Source organism: Cornus florida, unplaced genomic scaffold, assembly GCF_030987335.1.
Source record: "Cornus florida cultivar Cherokee Brave unplaced genomic scaffold, ASM3098733v1 CherokeeBrave_3.0.0_Hap2_Chr04, whole genome shotgun sequence".
NCBI classification, from domain to species: Eukaryota; Viridiplantae; Streptophyta; class Magnoliopsida; order Cornales; family Cornaceae; genus Cornus; species Cornus florida.
In genome coordinates this window covers 29,747,236-29,769,082 of record NW_026775574.1, presented here as the reverse complement: position 1 = coordinate 29,769,082, position 21,847 = coordinate 29,747,236, and the positions used below count along the sequence as shown (strand labels likewise).

The window sequence follows — 21,847 nt, the reverse complement described above, 5'->3', positions numbered from 1 at the left end:
TCTTCTTACATGGCATTAAGAGTATAAAGTTGAGACTTATAAATTGAAATGTCGCATCATGTATGTTCTCTTTAATTCCTTATTTTTCTGAGTTGTGAAGTATTGAGACAATAGGATATAACATTATGATAACATTATAATGTCATCTCTCACCAGGTAAGGATCTAGCGAAGGTCCAGTGGGGGAAATTGCCCCCGCTTAAATATCTTTTTTTTTTCCTGAATTATATACTTAGAAATTTTTAAATTTGCCCCACTTGAAATTACAAAAAAAAAAAAAAATTCACTATTGCCCCCACTCCATGATTTGAATCTTTTTATCTTCTTGTTAAAGATCCACCCCCTTTCACATAATTTTTTGGTTTGTTCGTCTCTCCCTAATATAAAGCAGTCAGTCCGACTAAAAATTATGTAAAAGATGCAGACGTCATCATTATGTCATCTCCCACTCATATAAAATAGCAGCATACATTGGTACCCATACTACACAACTTTCTTCACACACCCATAAGAGAGAGAGAGGAGGTGAAAAGGATACTAATACTATCACTTTTGAGGCTTTGTTTGGGAAAAGTCTTAAAAATTATGGATGGGCTCAGGTTAAATTTGGGCTGGCCCGCCCAGAAGGCAACCCAATTTGAACGCATACACACTTGAGTCCATGTCGAAGAAATGGTAGTAGGTAATATGTTAGCAATACCAAGCCCCATAACGACAAGAAGAACAACAAACAAGTCTTTTTCCTAGTTATTTGTTCGTCTACGTAATCACGTAAGGCCATGGTCTCGGTCAAATAACATTATCATATTTGTGTTTCCTAACTTTACTCATGATACCTAATGTTACAAGGGGTCATTTGTCCTACATCGAATTCAGATAAAAAAAATAATTGGGTACAAATAGGTGTGTATGCAATATTATCCAACAAGTTTGAGTTTTTGGATAAATGGATAAATGCTCACCCGTTACAGTTGCTATTAAAGCCAGACCCATTCCTTGATTTGGTGCCACGCCAAACGTCCGGGTGAGCCATCCCAGCTAGGCAGAATGGCCCTACTGCAACGAAAGTATTGCGGTTCAGGTGAGGAAGGATGTTATAAGGGGTCATTTGTCCCACATCAGATCTTGATAGAAAAGTGATTGAGTATAAATAGGTGAGTATGCGGCATTACTTAAGAGTTTGAACTTTTTGATAAATAGATAAGCAAGCATTATCAAGATATAAAAAAGATTTCACATGCATCTCCACTCAAGAAAATGCATACTTGTTGGGAAACAAAAAAAAAAAATCAAGAATATGCATGGAGCAATAAATAAGGATTTCTAAGAATGTGTCAGCAAAGGCAAATTCAAATATACATGGAGCATGCTCAGAATCAATCTTACTTCACACCCCATAAAGAGAGAAAGGGGTGAAAAGGGGATACTAATATTATTTCTTGAGGCTTTCGTTTGGCAAAGTCTTAAAAATTATGGCTGTGCTCAGTTTAAATTTGGGCTGGCCCGCCCATAATGCAACCCAATGTGAACGTATACATACACACTTCAGTCCATGTCATATAAATGGTAATAGGTAAGTGTTATCAATATTAAGCCCAATAAAAAAAAAACAACAACAAATAAGTCTTTTCCCAACTACTCGGGTCAGATATGTGAATCCTTTATACTCTATCTAGACCAGTCAATGGATCAGATTCTTCCCTTTTGGCGGACTCCTTTTCCTGTTCTATTGATCAGAAGCATCCAACAGCGCCTCGCTAATATAAAGAGTAGCTAAGCTGCTGTTGGGGAACTCGGAGTACTATTTTGCCGCTTCCGCCTCTATAGGCTTCACAACAGCTCCCAATCAGCTCGATACGCCATGCTAACGGTTAGCCGATAATGGAAATCTAAATATTTCAAGTGTGCCGTGGCTGATCTTTATAGGTAGCCGGTTTTTACTTAACTATCGATCCGATCCGATACGAATCGGATGAGCATTATAGCTAATCGGATCCTATAATCCAACCGAATTATTAGTTAATCAATTCATATATATCCGATTGTTTTGTTTATCGGTTCTTCGATCCGATTATTTTGTTATACACTCATGCACCAATCAAAGAGCAAGAAAAACAATTAGCATAGCAAGAAAAACTTAGGAAAAAAGAGAAAAATCAATTCCAAGATGATTTTTCTTAAAGGGATGGAAAAAAGAAGAAGTTCAAACCAAGGGGAACTCACCGAAGGGGATTTGTTGTCTACCAATCTAACAACTCACTCTTTTAAAGCTTGACCAGTGAAGAGAGTTTTTAAGTTATAAAAAAGCTTGTGGGGAGGGGGTGAAGATGTTAACATGTAACTAAATAATTTATATATATATATATATATACACACACACACACAATTTTAGTCGGATCGAATCACTCATAATTCATATTCGATTTGTTGAGCAAACGGATTATTGTATTCGAATCATTATCGAGTTATCTGCTTTTTTATTCCATCAAAATTTGTTACTACCCCATCCCATGGTTTGAATCTTTTTATCTTCTTGTTGTTAAAGGTCCGCCCTTTTTTACATAATTTTTTGATCCGTCTCTCAGTAATATAAAACAGCCAGATACATCCAACTAAAAATTATATAAGAAATGTGGGCGTCATCATTATGTCATATATCCCACTCATATAAAATAGCGGGATACATTGGTGCCTATACTTTCTTCACACAAGGGAAAGACGGGATGAAAAAGGATACTAATATTATCACTTTTGAGGCTTTCTTTGGGATAAGTTTTAAAAATTATGGATGGGCTCAGGTTAATTTATTTATCTATCTGCTGCAAGAATCAAAAGTTCAAAACCCATATATTTTAGTTTATCTATCTGCTGCAAGGATCAAAAGTTCAAAACCCATATCGGCATATCATTTCATATTGTTCAAAAAATCAAAACCCATATCTTTCAGTTTCGGGTTCGCCGTTCACAACTTCAGCCGCTGTTCCAGGCCGCATTGATATCGGAGACCGCAGCTTCCATGGCCGCCTTCGCAGCTCTACCAATCACCGAATTGAAAGTTAAGAGTGCACCTATATTTATAACAGCAGGCCATTGGCAATACACACAAGTACTATTGAAAAGGATTAATATCAAAAGGGGCAGTCTCATTGTGGCAATGAATTTCATGGTTGAAGCTTCAAACTTTATAAACAGGGAAGAAGCAGTGTTGACCCAAAAGGCCAAAACCCATATGCTTCACAATGGATTTTTAGACATCTGTAAAGAAATTAACTTAAGATGATTCACATATTCATGAAGACCCATATAATAGCATCAAGTATCAACAAGGTTACCCTAGAAATTAAAAGGGTACCCCACATATTAAAGGCACATCTGCTTCGTGATCAGAAAACTACATGTTCTAGATGTTTTTTTGGTTTTTAGGGACTCAATTAGAGTGGAAAGTTTCTTTAAATGAATGATGAGTAGAACACCAATTCTGAATACCCAAAAGTGTGGAAAAAATGAAATTGAAGTTCAGGCAGACCCTAAAAACGAAGGGTACAACATATTTGGCAGAAAAATTAGTGTATTCAAAATAGTCAAGTGTGATGTTGATTTTTGGTTTGTGGAAATCATGTTTAACATGATGGAAACAAGAATCTCATTTTTGGAGAGAGAACCAAGAAAAGATAGCAATAGAAACAACGACACGAATTGGGTCTAGGGGTGGGGGGTCCTCAAATGCACAATTGATGAGGGCCTTTTATGCATAAATGGTGAGTGACAAAATGGAAAACAAAAGGGTAAAATGGGATTTTCAGTTTTATTTTTTGTAAAAGTGGTCAGAAGAACCAGTTATGCACCTTTTTAAAAATTTTGTGAACTTGCATGCACATTTTCAAAAAGTATGGACTAGTTTTGTACTAAGTCTATATATCAAGGGGATTTTTTGTACTTAACCCATCATTTTATACTCTATCTAGACCTGTCAATAAATCAAATTTGGACCAAATCATGGGATCCAATAATCGGACGAATTATTAGCTAATCAATCCATATCCAATTGAATTATTAGTTAATCAATCCATATCCAATTGTTTTGTTTTGTTTATCAGATGTCCGATTATCAATTATCGAATATGATTATTTTGTTATACACTCGTGCACAAATCAAAGAAATTAAAGAGCAAGAAAAATATTTAAACAATTAGCATAGCAAGAAAAACTTAGGGAAAAATAGAAAAATCAATTCTGAAGATGATTTTTCATAAAGGGATCGATGGGAAAAAAGAAGAAGGTTTGTTCAAACCAAATAAATAAATAAAAGGAGTTGAATAGATTTTATATATGTACTATTTTTTCAGTAACTAAAAAAAAACTTAGGGCTTGAAGAATAACTCTTTAATGATAATTTTAGGGAATGTAAGAAGGAAGAATAAGAGGGGAAAAGAGATAAAATCCTGCACAAAGAAGAAGATGGAAAAAGTGAGTTAAATAGGTTTTTTGTACTCTTTGTTCCGTAACTGAAAAAACCCAGGGCTTGTAAGAACACCTCCTTAATGTCAATTTTAGGGCTTGTAAGAAGCAAGAAGATGAAAAAATAAATTAAATAAAATAAAAATTAGGACTAGTAAGAACAACACAAATAAAATAACACTCGAAATTTGTAATAGACAAAAACAAAAGAAAAATAAGAGAATTACGGAATTCACTGGAGGGGATTTGCTGTCTACCGATCTAACAACTCACTCTTTTGAAGTTACAAAAAAACTTGTGGGGAAGGGGGTGAAGATGTTAACACGTAACTAAATAATTAATATATATATATATATATAATTTTAGTTGGATCAGATTGCTATCGGATTGGATCACTCTTAATTTATATTTAATTTGTTAAGCAAACGGATTATCGGATTTAAATTATTATCGGATTATCTGATTTTTTATTCAGTCAAATCCGAGTCAAATCCGAATAATCGGATCAGAATCAAATCCATTGACAAGTAACTCTATCTAAAACCATAGACTCAGTTACACCATATGCTATTGAATCATTCTTTACTAACCGTTTCACGTTAACTTTAGCCGTCCTCTTTTAAAGATCTTAAAGATCTTCCCCGCACACGTCAAAACCAAAACTTAGCGGAGCATACGAAGCCCATATCATACCAATTTTTCAAAATTTCGAATGCTAGATCATATATTTACATAAATGAACAAATTTCAGTACCAAATTCCACATATTTAGGGAAAAGCTTAAAGAAAACCAGGTCTATAACAACATCAAGATACAAAAATAAAAATAAAAGATTTCACATGCAAACTAAGCAATAAATAAGGATTTCTTTTCCTTAAATTAGAAAATAAGAATATCAGTGTCAGCAAAGGCTAAATTTAAAATATACATGGAGCATGCTCAGAATCAATGTTTGGATACATTTCAGAATATATACATGCCCCCTCAGTCATCTGTAAAGAAATGTCCAGAAAGATTATTCATGACAGCTAATTGCATGTTCTCCGATGGCTTCCAGTGCCGCTTTCTTTGATTGATAAACCAGTTGTTAATTTGCTTCTGATCTAGCCCGGTTGATTCGGCCAGTGATATTTTATCGGCTTCCTGGTTGTTTTAAGAAAAAAAAAAAAAAGGTGACTATGATTTTCTTTCTTCGTCCAAGGTACAAAATGTCGTGCAAATCTGCCCGTAGACAACGTGCTCGGCACAGCAGAATGTTAGGTAGCAACACCCACAATCATGCACAAAAAGAAAGAACATACAGTACCACAATATGCAATGTCGTGTATATATATAAGCATGCATAGTATACCGGAAGGAGATACTTACAGTCGGGTAAGGCCATTTGTAGTGCACATTCCACCACTCCAGTAGGATTTGCCTTGCCTCTCTGGGCAGCTTTCCTTTCTTCTTCTTCTTCGAAAATACGAGCTTCAAGCTACTAATGTGACTACCATATTTACGTAAGAGCCTATCTTTAAGTTCGCGGTCTTCGGCTCTTGTTTGCGCCTCTTGCATTTCGATTTCTCCTCCGCTATATTCCTCATCTGATGATATACCATCTTCATCTGCCCAACCGCACAAAGTATTTGCAATAAACATCACAAATCTGAACTCAAACGACTAACTTTAATCGAAAAAAGAAAAAATAAATAGAACATCACACATTTGATCTATACTAATCCAAAATGGATCATTTTCCAACGAAAAAACAAGAAACCAGATTAGATTATAATTTATAACAACATCCCTATTTTCCTAGATATATTCCTGGAAAATATATAGAGCGTACACAACTTTAGATATGATACCGAGAAGATAACAAATATGGTAAATTCTAGCAGAGGTAATGAGTCACCATTCTTCAACTTCATGAATATAGTGACTCAATGGACAAAATCCATTTCAACTTCCCAATACTTTTGATTCTAACAGCCTCTAAATGTCAATTAAAATATGAAGAAAATAGGCATACTAAGAAAAAATCAAAAATCAAAATGTTAATCATGTTGCATTGATGGGATACTAAATCGACAAGTGAAAAAATAAAACTGTGTTTTCACAACCCCTCTCAACATGAGAAGGAAATAATAAATAAGTTGACTATGGATTATTATTATTATTATTATTATTATTATTATTATTACTATTATTATTATTATTTTTGGCCTCAATTTTTCGTGTGGTAGTAATTTTGTTACTGATTTAATAATAAAACCTACATTCAGCCTTTAAGGCAAGAAATAATATATATATATATATATATATATATATATAAAAAATAAAAATAATAATAAAAAAAGAAGTTACATTAAATACAGTAAAAACATGGGAAGTGTTTTTGGGTGACAGGGTGGTTAAGGAAGGCACGCGCCCTCCTAGATTTTCTCCCTCTTATGTTCTATATATATTTTATAATAATATATATTCCCTAAATTTTTTCTTTCTTCATAAAATTTATATATGTTTCATATATATATACTTATAAATATTAACTTTATATTGCAAATATATGTGATGGCATATAATATTATAATGTGCCCCAGAAAAAAATTTCTGGCTTCGTCCGACAATCCTGGGTCTAAATGTGGCTTACTTCAAGTAAAAGGCAGGAGTAATTTTTTTACTCCATGCATCATTCGCAGTTATGGTGTAATGGATTCGAGTCAATATCGATATAAACTGACATGTTCATAGAGTTGTGTAACAATAGCGGACTTTTGATAGAAGATTTCGAACCGGCCAATACACGAAACCATAACTCCTTGTTACTTCATATATATATATATATATATATATATAGTAAAAAACTATTCCAGCCTTCACGGGGGTGGCAGTGACGGCATAACGCCGGGGAGCTGAAAAGAAAAATGAAGGGGAGTGGTGCAGAAAAAGGTGAGTAGTAGGCATTAAAGGGAGGTCTGAGAGTTTTTGTGATGAGTGAGTCAGAGAAATAAGGCAGCGTTTGACTAGACGGTACGGCCATCAAATCAAATAACAGTGACACCCATTCACTTAGTCCGGTACGCACGCCCCCACAAAACAGCAAATCCAAAGCCAGGCCATTACTCTCCTGCGAAAAGACCATTTTGTCCACCGTCACCACCCCCTCAATTTTTATGCTCCACCAAGCGATTTTCGTAAAAATATACAGTACTTATGTGGTATTTTATTTCTAATCACAGCTCGGCTGTATAAAATGAAATAAAAAAAAGTCTAAAATAAAATAATAATAATAAGCCAATTATAATATTATATATTCTCTTTATCTTTTATGGGTAGCCCTCATAAATGTTTCCTTTCCGGAATTCAATACGCATAATAGTTACTAGTATTTTAGCATATTAGTCGCATTCACTATTCTCACAGCCGTTGCCTGGCCTGCTAGGCTGCAACGACTGCTAATAGTGTGATAAAAAGGTGGGGAATTATTTGAGCCAGAAAAATATTTTTAAAAAAATTTAAAAATATGCATTTATGCAATTGTATTAAAATCATATTTTCAAATAAATGGCAAAAATGGAAGTCTAGTCATGAAACCACCAGCACCTCATGTTTGGTTGCTTGAGATGAAAAAACAAATTTTCAATAAAATAAATGAGATAAGAGTAGTTGTACAAATATTTATCATATATTATGGTTAACAAAATTCATTTGTTGAGACACCCTTTTTAAAAAATAAATAAATAAATTCTTGGGGGTGTAATGAAAAAATATAAATTAAATTAAGAGCACCAATGACAGAAGAATTGATTGTGAAATTTCAAGAGAGCCGAGTTGGGTCACTCAAGATTCTCAGAATAATCACTAACTAAAGGTCTCTCACTCAATGGTATAATCTCTTTATACTCAAAGAGGAGAAAGAAGGATTTAAGTTCAAGCATGGGCCAAAAAGTGACATTCAAACAAAAATTATAATAAGAGAATACATATATATATATATATATATATATATATTCGAAGAACAAAGAAAGTTATCTAGTTTTAGTCAATAACCCCAAATGACATTTAATTTAATGGTATAACCTTTTTGAAGAAATTTTTAGATGGTTATGGATTACATAATCTCAGCCAATTATATCCAATCATACCCAGACACACAAATAAATGGACAAACTTTATTCAGGAGCGACCAAGACTATGTAATCCCTAATCATATAACAATTTCTCCATGGTCAAAGAGGATGGGACCGGATTTAGCTCCACCAAAAAGTGAATGAGTACTTACCACACCAAAAACATAAAAATAAAATTAGTCTACACTTTTTAAAAATTATTAAATTTGTTTATTTTAGGAATGACAAAATTTAACATGATTCGAACACAACATGAGTTAAACGAATTTGGATCGTAAACGCGTTAACACGATTAATCAGTTTAATTAATCATGTCGTGCTTGAATTTGAATTAAGAGATTCAACCTGTTTGTACCCATTTAGCCATATGTGTCATAATATTTCTATTTGAGTTCCACAATAACTACCTAAACTTTTATTTTATACTATTTAGTAATTTAGTTGAATTGAAGATTATAATTTTTTTTAGCATTTATTGTTTGATCGAGTCTTATCAATAATCTAAGTAATATAATGTGTAGTCTCACTAAGCAGTTTATACGTGTAACTCATCAATATGCAACGAGTCGATTAATATTAAGAGTTCTTGATACCATTATTAAAAGTGTAGATTATTAAGTCTTGTTTGAATTCATTTATTTAAAATACTTTTAAATCAACACAACCACGCCTATAATTTTAATAAATTTTGAAAAGAAAGATGATAAATAATTGAAGAGAAAAGCAAAAACTAGTATGATAAAGATTGGAGGGTGGGGGGTAATGGGACCCAAAGCAAGGGAAGGAGTAAAATAGAAGACAGACACGTTTTATCACACACAGCACCCGGCACGGAGACCCAAGGGGGCCTGGAGAAAATGTCCGTGGACATGACAAGCACTAATAACCCATCAGGGAGTGGCTGAGACAGAGACTCTGAGTGAGAGTAAAAAGACAAAGACACCGATTGAATGCTTAAAAGCTGCTTTCATGAGCAGCGTAAACCGCGGGAGTCCATGTGATCTCCGACCACCCGCCCTACCCGGGCTTTTTCACTAAAACACCCTTTCCCTACCGACTGCCCCTCCCCCATTAATAATACCCATGCCTACCTTCCACTCCCACTTCCACTTCCACACATTAATTTCACCCCCCTCTACATCTATATTTATATCTATATCTATATCTATACACACACATTCATATAGACAGTCCATACTCATTCCTCTCCTTCCTCTGTATGTGCTGTAATAATCATCATCACAAGCCCACTCAATCCCCATCACAAGCAAATTAATAAGGTCTCAGGAGTTTCTTGGATTCTACATCTCCAGTGCTTGAACAGAACCCAGATCCTGTGCAATACTGTAGAGGGTACAATACACCACCAACAGTGGCGATTGCGACACCCAAAATGTATAGGTGCAACAACCCTACTGTATTCTAATGGGCTCCAAAGGGACAACTATATGAAACTGCATGCCTAAACTTCTTTAAAACTGAAAGACAAACATGCATATATATATATATATATATATATTGCGTGAAAGACATTAAGATGGTTTACCAAACCACCGCCAAAGAAACTCTAGCAAAAACATACCATTCAGACATATGGGGTAGAATACAGGCAATGTATATTATAAAAAGGAAATTTGACTATAATCATCTGTAGCTACACATCTTTCAAACAATGCATGTGATTTAGTGGAATAGGCCCATTGTTCTTAAAAAAAAAAAAAAAAAAAAAAAAAAAAATTAATTATTTGCATCAACTTATTCTCAAAATGAATAAACCTTATTTGTCCAAGTTACATTATGGAGTAGCATAGCAAATTAGACATTTACGAATCATCTTCCTCATTTCCTTTCTATTACTCACCATCCTACCGTGTGCAACTTTTTTTTAACTCGTTTCTAATAACTTCCTCCATGTTAATTTGGTCTCCCACTTGCTCCATCTCTTAACTCGTATAAAAATAAAAAATTCCCCTTCTCACCAAAGCGCCTATAGGTCACCGGTGTGTGTGTCCAAACTATCTAAGCATACCAAAATATATATATATATATGCATGCATAATTTATATCTAATATTGAAGTGATAATCAGACTTATATCCTTGTTATTTATTAAAAACTGGCTTCATAATGCTACGATCGGAAGTTCAACACTAGGAATACTCTTACTTCGACGATAGCTTGAAATGTAAGAGAAATAGACAATGTAACAAATAATTTGCAACTTCTCCATAGTATGAGATCTTCACAAATCCTAAGAATGTCGATGACTCCTCGTATAGATTTAAATTGCGAAATTTAATTCAACAATTTTCACAATATATATACACACACACACACACACACATATGATGTAGCAGTGGCATATTAAAACAAAGCAAATAGTTAATCCTATATCTAGAAACCATCCCATTAACGATGATCTGTAGGCGCACCAAAAGCAAAGAACAAATAGAATAACATGATGTTGGAGAGAAAAAAGAGTGTTTGATCTATTATGTAAAGAAGGGCCAAGCATGCAAAAAGTGGAGGATATAGAAAACTGCGAAAATGGTTATCCAACAATAACTGAGCAGAAAATGAAGCAAAGGGCTAACGAGAACACCATCCAGGTGGATAAGCACCAAAAGACAATCTAAGCAAGTGGATATCAATATTTGTTTCTAAAAAAAAAAAAAAGAAATCAAACTTCTGGAAAAGAGGATTAAGAAGAATCATCTTAAGCATGAGAGAAAACAGAGGGAACACGAGCCCAACTAAAGTAATGGAAAGATCACTGCTGAAAAGTTAATATGTACTTTCAAACAAAAACAATAATAGTTGCCAACCATAACCAGCCTCATTTATGTGATCAAACTACCTTTTTTTAACTTAATCCTTACATAAAACTGCTTATATTATTCGTCACAAATTTGAAAGTTTAAGGCAGCTGGTACATTGATGCCATTTGCATGACCTCCACCCCGAGGTGATGGAGACAAGCAGCTTTTCTCCATTAGATTCCTAAAATAACACAACTTTATACTAAACTCTTATATTACTATATGCTAAACCGCATTAAAGAACTAATAAAGCAAGCAGCAAATGCAAACTGTACTAACTACTTATTAAGTTCCGCGGTTTATTTAATTGTGTAGCAAATGTCAGGCTTGAAAGGAGACTATGAGAATTTGGGCATAAAATAAAGAATTGGATGTCAAAAGAAGCATTAGCACACGATCAAATCAAAACACAAGTTCCTTTTCAAAATCCTTCCTGTTTAATGTTCGGCCACGTGACTTGAATAGAGAGATTCATGTGCAGAGATCTATCATGTTGAGGATGAGGATATGCCTAAGGATATATAAATTATACTGATTATATTTTATGTGGAAAATCCCAAAACAACTTTGAAGAAGATTTATATGGGAGAGAAAATATTGCTTAACAAATATATATATATATATACACACACACACATATTGCTATATATATATATATATTGCTTTAACCGAAGAACAGCCAGTCCTTGGACAATTTCCAATGTCCATTTCTCAACTCCCACTGCCACTACTCCCAAAGACATGCTATATTGGAACTTGAAACTATTTAAAGTAACAAGACCGTAACATTTAGAGAATTAGGATGAAGAGTGATCATATCACATGCACCAAGTAGACTAAATTGAAAAAGGCTCATCATCTTTAGAAAATTTAATAAATAACCACTTTTAGGAATACTTGTTACACTTTTGCACCCAATTAAAGGATTAAAATGGCATCAACCAACATAACAGAAAGGTACATCAAGGAGAATGATGAAAATAAAACTTTGAAACACCATATAGGGTTTTGTTCCAAAGTTTTCTGCAACTAATTCATATAAGTAAAAAAATTCAATAAAATAACTAAACAGAATTTAGAAATGCATAACTTCAAGCATTTGGATCTAACGTGTTATCATTCTGTCTAACTAGCTCTTCTAGGGGCAAAAAAATAATAATAATTCCCCACATCACAGGCGAAATTCAACTCCACTTAATTATTATATGAATTGACTACCATAACGAATAAAATTACAAATCGAATTTAATTTCATGTTACATTTTGTACCAATGACCAAACATTAGAGTAAATAAAGTCATAAGCCAATAATTAACTAAAATTTGATCTTTTGAGGATACTAAATCCAACTAGCATTCACTAATTTGCTATATTGATAATGAAAATCGGTACTATGTTATGTATAGGGCTAGTCCAATGCACGAAGCTTTTGCCACGGCCAGTTCTAGAAAGGGTTAGACATATACACATCCTTACCTCCGCATGTTGTACGATATTACGCACGCAGTGCATTATAGTTGCACAAGAGAGAGAGGGAAAAAATAAGGAAAATAACTATTATTCTTTTTCAATTACAAATATTTTTTTCTTTTTTTGGTCCTTAAATTGACATTAACTACATTTTTACCAAATGAGATTTATCTAAACCTAAAAGTCTAGTCCATTGGACTATACATAAAGTTTGTAGTCAGTTCCAGAACATGATGGGATTGATGCTTGCATAATAAAGTTCATGTAGCTAAAACATGTAAATCATATTGAGGGGTGGCTTAAAAAGATACTAATCCCAACAAAAATACTAAACCAGTTGGACTGTGTGTTTTCTGAGTGTGTACATGTGTGTGTAAATTATCAAAAGATCTTTAAATGAATCGGGTAACTAAAAATCATCACAAATTTTTGGACAGGAATTTTTCAGAGGACCTATACTGTAAGAAGCTATGACTAGGTTTCTGTATCAGTGGTTCACTGGAAATAATAAAAGAATTGCTATCACTGTGTTCAAGTACCCCAAACTACTATTTACCATGTCTTACTGTGTCACCTGAACTACTGAAACGTCAAAATCAGAATCTCTCTAAAATAAATAAAATAAAGGGTTTTAGTTCTAAGTTTTTCATTTTTCACTGACACACACAAAAGAAAGCTAAGATAGAAAAAGGAAAATAAAAGGAAAGAAAACAAATACAACAAACAATATAGGGTTAAAGAGTAGTATTATGTATATATAATACATACACTAAAACCACTGTTGCAAGGTTCTTGACTGCACACCACCGTGACTTTTAAGGTTTACTATTTCTTGTACAAACAAAAAGATATATGAGAGAAATTCACCACACCACATCACAATAGCACAAGAATTTAGAAAAAAAATTTACACAATTATTTATACTGATCCAAGGCCATTCCATGTGAAGAAAAAGTCATTAAATCTAAAATAATGGTCAGTTTAGGTTGATATAGTTTTTGTTCTAGATATAAATTCGCTTTGATTATTCTGATTCTTCAGTACAAATTGATGTTCAAAAAATAAGTAATTATTAACCAACTGAAACTAACTAGGGCAAAGAGGTTAGGTAAGTTAGAGTTATAGGAGCATTATAGATGTTTCACCATGTGGGTTTGTTATGCTAACCTGCGCCAGATTTTATGCTAACGTGCGCCGAGGACCACAACGCACGAAAGAAACTTCGAGCTTGATCAAAAGTTTGCAGTCTGATTTCTTGTATGTGTGAAAATGGCGATATTTGCACCGTTAAGTATGTGTGTGTGTGTGAGAGAGAGAGAGAGAGAGAGAGAGAGGGAGAGAGAGACTGACCGATATTGACGCTTCTTGTGGAAGCACCTTTGCAGAGATCGTCGAGTTGCATTTCGATGTTGTTGAAGAACGTGGTGGCTTCATCGAAAGGCCTTGAGAGATCCGATTTGTACTTCACCAACATATCACGGTAGGTTTCCTAGAGAGACAAAGTATTCAGATATTCGAACTGTAGGGAGAGAAACCACAAATCCACATAGAAATTCACAGAACAAAGATAGAAATGGATGAACAAACTAGATAGCTAGAGAGAGAAAGAGAGACCATAAACTCGTCCAGCTCGGGATCAGCTCCTAAGCACGTGGAAATAGCATCTCGATTACCGACCACCACGTTCTCTCGCTGGATTTCATCTAACAGGCACGACATCTCCGGTGGCGCTCCGACCTGAAAAACGCGCGCACTGATCATCCACACACCGATAGCTTTAAAACTACACCAAATATAAGAAAAACACAGCTATCTAAAATTCCTCAAATCAATTTTCCTGGAAAAATCATAACAATTTTCCCGGAAAATTCATAGCGATTGACTCATACATCAAGAATTTGAAAGTTTCATTAATATTGAAAGCCTTCGGCTGAAGAGTTATGGATCTTCAAAATTAACAAAACTCCGAGCAAATCGGAGTAAATAATTGAAAGCAAAACAGAAAGTACTAATTAGGTTAAAACTTAAACTCCGCTTCAATTCTGAACAGTTCTAGCTATTTTACATAATATGTAGAGAAAAACAAAAGCAAAAGCAAAAAAAAAAAAACTCCAAAAAGCACTTGAAAGAAACTAAAGAGTTTGAGATTTCGCTATATATAATTGCACAGTTTTGATGTCTTCTTAACCTTCTGGCAATCGATGTAAGCTTCGAGAAGTTTCGGATACGAAGGATGAGAAGCGATTTTGCCCTTCATTACAGTAGACGACATATCGCCGTCGTCGTCGCGGCGGCCTATTTGAATCTCATTAGGCGTGATGGAGGCGGATTCCGATATCGCGGAGGCGGCCGACATCAGCTCCTCCGATCCGAACATCGGGAAGCGGTGGTGATCGACGCCGGAGCAAAGCAGGCTCTGGTAATCCGCCGGTATCATCAGATTGTCCGGAGACATTAGGACCTTGTTGGCGTAATCACCGGGCGTTGAATGAAGACTACCGTAAAATTCATCCATAAGTACTATACACCTTCTAGAAACACAAAACAGAATTACAGAAGATTGTGAGAGAGAGGAGAGAGAGGTATGTTAGTGAATTAAGCTCCTTGTGAAAACCTTATATAACTGTGTACATGTGTGTATAGTGTGTGTGTATATATATATATAGACACACACATATTATGTGTATATATATATAGGTTTAAATTAGTGGAAGAGTTGTGGATTTGGATGGAATTGGAGCAGCAGAGATCGAAGTGGGAGTGTTTTTGGGGAGTGGGACTGTGTGATTATTTTGGAGAACAAACAAAAAGGTGATGCTGAAGCTAAAGGCTCAAGTTGAAGCCTCCAACTCCAGGCCCATTCTTTCCTTCATTATTTTTATTTTTAACTTTTCAGTTTTTTATTTTATTTTTTGTTTTTGGAAAATAATTTTTTATTTTGAGATTTATTTATGTAGGAAAATTTACTGTTCAAATTTTAATTAAAAAAATCAGATTTTTTTTTTAAATTATTTGTTGAAAATATGAGTTGTCGTGTGGGACATGGTAAAAAAGAGAACCACTATTTGGGAAAATCGGTTAATGACACTTCAGAGCTACATCAAGATCAACTTGGTGCCACGTCAGTTCCAAATGTCACCATGTCGATGATATCAGCATCATATGTGGAAACTATGTTGTGCCACAGCAGTTCCACGTGGCAAATGATATCAGCATCACATGGGGCAATTAACTATGTTTTCCACTCCTCAAGGGTTCGCCTGGTTGCCCTAGACTTCTAGGGCCTCCTAAAGCATTATTTCTCGGTTTTCATTCCTCTTTAGTGCAAATTACTGTGATACGACCGACAAATAATTCGAGCTTTATTCAATTCTAGTAACACATGCAAATAATTTCAATTTGATTGTTTTTTTTTCCTAGATGTATACTCACACGTCTATGTCTCCATGAAAGCGCATTTTAAAAAATAAGAATATGATATCATTATAGCACTAATTCAATAATAGGGCAAACACTTGTAAACGATTTTTCATTACAACAGTTAAGGATAGCAAATTACTACACTATACGATAACATGACACGAATACGATACGAGTTAAAAATATTTGAGTTTGACATAAACGAATTTGGATCATAAAGGGTCAACACGATTAACCCGTTTATTTAATTGTGTCGGGTTAGGATTGAGGGGTTCAACCCGTGTAACCCGTTGATTACCCATTTAATTTAACATGTTCTAATCGTAAATATGACATATATAATATGTTACCTGTTTAAACTCACTTACTATTGATAGTTAAGTCATTTAACATAAACCTTTTCTATATCTTATGATTTTTTTTTTTTTTTAAATATTTATGTTAATTATGACAATTTTTTCAATTATTTCGTATTTGATTAAATATTAAATATTTTGTTTTAATAACGAATTTGATTAGTGTTAAGAATTCATGATTATTAAATGGTTTGAATTTGAATTTACTTATTTAATATAATTCGTTTATATAGACACAACAATAATACAAATTGTCACCCCTAACAACAGTAACCTGAAACATAGGTAGTGAAATTATGACCCATTTGATTTAGAAGTTGAACCTACGAATTTTCAACCACATATGTACAATTTTCATGTTTCGTGAAACATGCAAACAACAAAATTTTCTTCACGCACTTGAAATTCTACATGTTTAAATAGTGATATTTTGTCCCTCAAATGATGTCAGAGAACACTTAAAAGACGGTACTTTGACACCCAATTGCAGAATTTGTCAAAGTTGCTAAATTGACATTCATGGTAAAAAGTAAAAAAAAAATTCTCAAGAATTTACAAATTTTCAATTTGGTATAAATTAATTTTACATTTTTAATTTGTAAATATAGGGTTTCTAAATTAACGTTTCATATATTACACTTTCAATAAAATATAGTAATATAGTATAATTTACATGTTTACAGTTTTTAAAATTTTAAAGCTTGAAATTAAAGAGATAGACACACTTTATTAACAACTTTAGAAACAATGGTATTTTTTTGTCTAATTAATATTTTTTGTTGAAATGATAACTTCATATTTGATTATATTGACTTGAGTAATTATGACAAAGTCATATAAAGTGAAAGCTTGAAACACAATTTATTTATAAGGGTACTTCTTTTTGTCTAATTTATATTTTTGTTGAAATGGCCACCTTGCTATTTGATTATATTGATTTGACACATACTTATAATCTTAAATCATATAAAGACAAAGTGAGAACGAATTCGAGAGCCATTATGTGAAAGTAATAAAATTAAAGTAAAAATAATAGAAACAAAAGTCAAAGCGTGCTTTAATGCAAGAGTGAGAATACACTCAGAATATGAGAACGGCATCCAAAGATTGTGTGACTTCTTAACTTTTACCTACCGCATAAGATCTTAAAATGATAGATTTTAGATAATTTATCCCGTTATAAATTATAAAAATTCCGCTTCATATTATGAGAAGATCTGAAATTAAATTAATCACAACAACTCATTCTAAGAATATGACAAGATGGAGGTGAAAAAATAATAATAATATGTAGGAATTATATTGCTAAATTAATTGTAGTTGTCCTATGCACGCACATTATTGTCGTGCAAAGCGATATGCATGAATGTAAAGTTAAAGATACACCAGTGTTAATGTGTTCAAATCATCCCATCCCATGATTTTAATAACTCGTTTTACGATGATGGATTTTATTATATTTATAGTAAATGAATTATTAAATTTACAGTGATGTGATGATTTAATTTTTATAGATTTAAATTTATAATATTATAAGAACAAAATTAAAAATATATATATATATATAATAGTACATTGACTTTTTAAATGAGACAATTATTTTGATACGAATATAAATTGAAATGTGAAAACTTTTTAAATGGGACAATTATTTTGATACGAATATAAATTGAAATGTGAAAACTTATTTTTGGAACATATTGAGTATAATTTTTTTTGTGTGTTTTTCGTTCAATAATATTTTTATCAATTCTAAACTGATCGAATCATTCAATGCATCCTCTGTAATGCAGGTGCATTTCTTAATTAAAATGATACATTAATTAATAATTAATTGGCCTCTTAACCCTATTTGATGGGATGAAGAAGAACCAAATATGGAAGATACATACATACATACATACATACATACATATATATATATGCTAAATGGGAGAATCAAGATGACCCCTTACAATATTTATTTAGGAGGAAAAGGTGGAAGGCAAACAACTTATTGGAGTCTTTTACCATTTTGGAAGTGATGAAGAACCAAACTTTCCAGAAATACAAATATAGAAAAGATTGTGTAAAGTAGTAGTGAATAGTTACCAACAATTTTTTTATGAAAAGGTGAAAGGCAGAGATAGTAACTACATAAATATTAAAGCAAAGAACAACAAGAATAAGTGAAATCATCAATCCTGCATATTTTATTCTGGTATAAAATACGAACGCAACAATTCTTAATGTTTAACTTTAATGGATAGCCCAATGGCAAATATGGGCGAAGCTACAATTTCAATTCAAGAGGTACAGTGTAAATAATAATAATAATAGATAAAGGAAGGTGATATTCGTACTCCACGTTTTTTTTTACGTGCAATACAATCTTAAATGAAATGACAATTCTAACATTAACTTTACAAATAAATGATTATTACTTTTTAAATGACACAATTATTCTTTCAGATTTCCTATCATTATCTCAAATCTTTAATATTTTAAGTCTCTTTTGACAAGAAAAAAAAAAATTAATAATTTGTTTTTTACAAGAACAAAAAAGAAAAATTATGTTGAATAAATTGCCTCTTTTGACCGGATCAAAAAAAAAAATAACCATTAAAAATTGGTCTCTTTTGACAAGAAAAAAAAAAAAAAAAAAAAAGCACAAAACAAAAAAGATTCAAAAAATATCTCTATTGAATAAATTCTCTTTTGATAAGACCTAAAAAAATATATATTTATTTTATTGAATAAATTATTTCTTTTGACAAGACCCATAGAAAATACACAAAAAAAAAAAAAAAAAAAGGTTACTGTTGAATAAATTATCTCTTTTGACTATTAAAAATAAAATTATCAGTATGAAATGAATTAACTTTGTTGAGAGGACCTCGGAGAAGAAAAAGATAAGAAAGTAAAGCACAAGGGAAAAAAATATTAAAAGAACTAAAGAAGGTAAAAAATAAAAATAAAATAAAATTGTATAAAGGGTAATTATGGTATTATAAAATAAGGAATAGTGTATTAATGAATTCAATCACCTTCTTATCATTTATGTTAAAAGAAAAAAAAAAAATGTAATGCAATTGGAGAAAAGTGGAGTGTGAATATCGCCTCCCTAAATAAATAAATAAAGAAGAATTATTTTCGGTAGTAGATGATAAAGAAAAAGGAAAGAAGAATGACGTAACTTTAAAAAGAAAAATAAATAAAGCATGAGTGAAGCACGGAAATTTTATTTTTTAAAGAAAACCAAAGGAATTTAATGAGAGAAAGAGGAAAATAAGGAAAAATTAATGTGAATTTTAGAAACTAAAATAGTTTTAGAGGTGCATTATATACAAATTTTCATATATATATATATATATGTAAGGAAATTAAAAAAAATAAATAAAATCGTACATAATATAGTCGGCGGAGCGAGGCTAGGAAGACATGTAACCCTCGTGCATACACGGGCTCAAAGACTCTCATATCACATTAAAGTTTAGGAGTTCAAATTCCCCTAAGGCCACTTTTAGAGAATTTTTTTGACAATTACTTTGTGTATGTGGGAAGCAAGACCGAGTAGTATGTCTAGTGGTGGAATATGGGATGTTCTAAGAGGTCAACACTCCAAATCCCCTTGATGCTAGTCTTAGAGAATTTTTTTGGCCTCGTGGATGTGAGAAGGGGGCTGAATGTGTTCGGTGGTGAAATATGAGATGCTTTGAGAGGCCGACTCTACCATATTTGTTAAAAATAAATAAATAAATCCTAATATTTGAGTAGTTAACTATTTTTTTTCCTTATTTATGAGAACTATGGTGTCATAGTGATTGTGTGTGCCTTTGCAGAAAACGCTTAAGGTCTATTATGCACAAAATTAAATAATATAAGATTTTAGACATTGAAAAAGAAAGAGTTTTAACATTTGATTCTCAATTTCTGTAATAAATATCATCATCAAGAAAAGTGTACCTTCTCCTCTTGCTCTCATTGTAACAAATCCCGTAATATATTCAGTACTCTTTCTGTAACACACAAAATAATAAAAATAATTAACATTATTATTATTAAATAAAATAAATACTAAATAAAAAGAGGATACCATTAGTGGAATAGGCTTGGGGCAAAATAATACGAGTATTATTTTCTACTTTAATGATTTGAAACATAAAATGGGTGCAGAAGTAGTGGCTGGGGAAATGCATAAGGTGGGTATAAAAGTATCCCATATTAGATTTCAAAATACTTGTTGCTACTTCTGAAATCAATAGTATCATTTATTTCACACGTCAGCAATGTTATTACTTATTAATGTCTTTTAGATGCTATATATATTAAGTAGTCATTTTAATTTTTCATCAATTTTTTTTTTTTTTTTAATGGGGTAATCTTGAAATAGTAAATTATTCCAACTTTAATGGAGTATTATTGAGCAAAAGAAAAATAAATAAATAGAAATCCATTATAGGTAGTGAACAATCTTACAACCATAAGAATACTAAATTCAACATACTTATACAAATCTGCTTTTATATATATATATATATATATATATATATATATATATATGGTTGAAAAGAAAAGAAATATTCTTCCAAACAAAAGACTAGAATCTATTTCACTGTCAATGATTTCTGCTAGTGCTTCAGTGAATAATGACTAATCAGTCTAATCCTTATCCACTAAATGCACCAACACAAATTAATTATCAATCAAATGATCTTGATCCCACGACAAAACATAAGATTACTCTTTTAGGGTTGTTATTATTATTATTATATTATTATTATTATTATTATTTCTTATCAATAAGAAATGCATTCACACATTTACTTATTCCTACGTATATTTGAACCATCTATCTCTATTTTAGAGGGCAATGAAGGAAACTAAATTTTTAAGATGGTATTTTTAATTTTTATTTTTTAGTGGTAGGTAATGAAATTCCATATATACCCTTATATGATGAGTTCATATAACTTTAATTTCTTTTTTAATTTTAAAGCAATGAGGGTAAATTAAGAATATTTTAAAAATAATACATTGAATTTTGAACAATTATTTTAGAGAAGCCTAAAAAAAAATGTGGACCGTTTTTATGAAATGGAGGATGTAAGTTTTTACAAGTCTAAATCAGCATTTAAACAACATATTTTCTTATACTCCTTTCGTCTCACAAAAAGTGTCTCTTTTCAGAAAACTAAAGTTATAAGATGGTATTTTTAAATTTATATAT

The 21,847-nt window shown here is 32.2% G+C and overlaps 1 protein-coding gene across 1 annotated transcript; it reads right to left on the bottom strand.

The window, feature by feature from the left end:
• Positions 1 to 5,361: 5,361 nt before the first annotated feature.
• Positions 5,362 to 15,377, bottom strand: LOC132302220 (homeobox protein knotted-1-like 6). Its single transcript, XM_059799085.1, has 5 exons — positions 15,051 to 15,377; positions 14,477 to 14,599; positions 14,213 to 14,351; positions 5,827 to 6,059; positions 5,362 to 5,601 (listed from the first exon to the last, which is right to left on the bottom strand). The coding sequence occupies exons 1-5, from the start codon at positions 15,375 to 15,377 to the stop codon at positions 5,443 to 5,445; spliced, it is 981 nt and encodes a 326-aa protein (XP_059655068.1). The 3' UTR covers positions 5,362 to 5,442.
• Between the last annotated feature and the right edge of the window lie 6,470 nt (positions 15,378 to 21,847).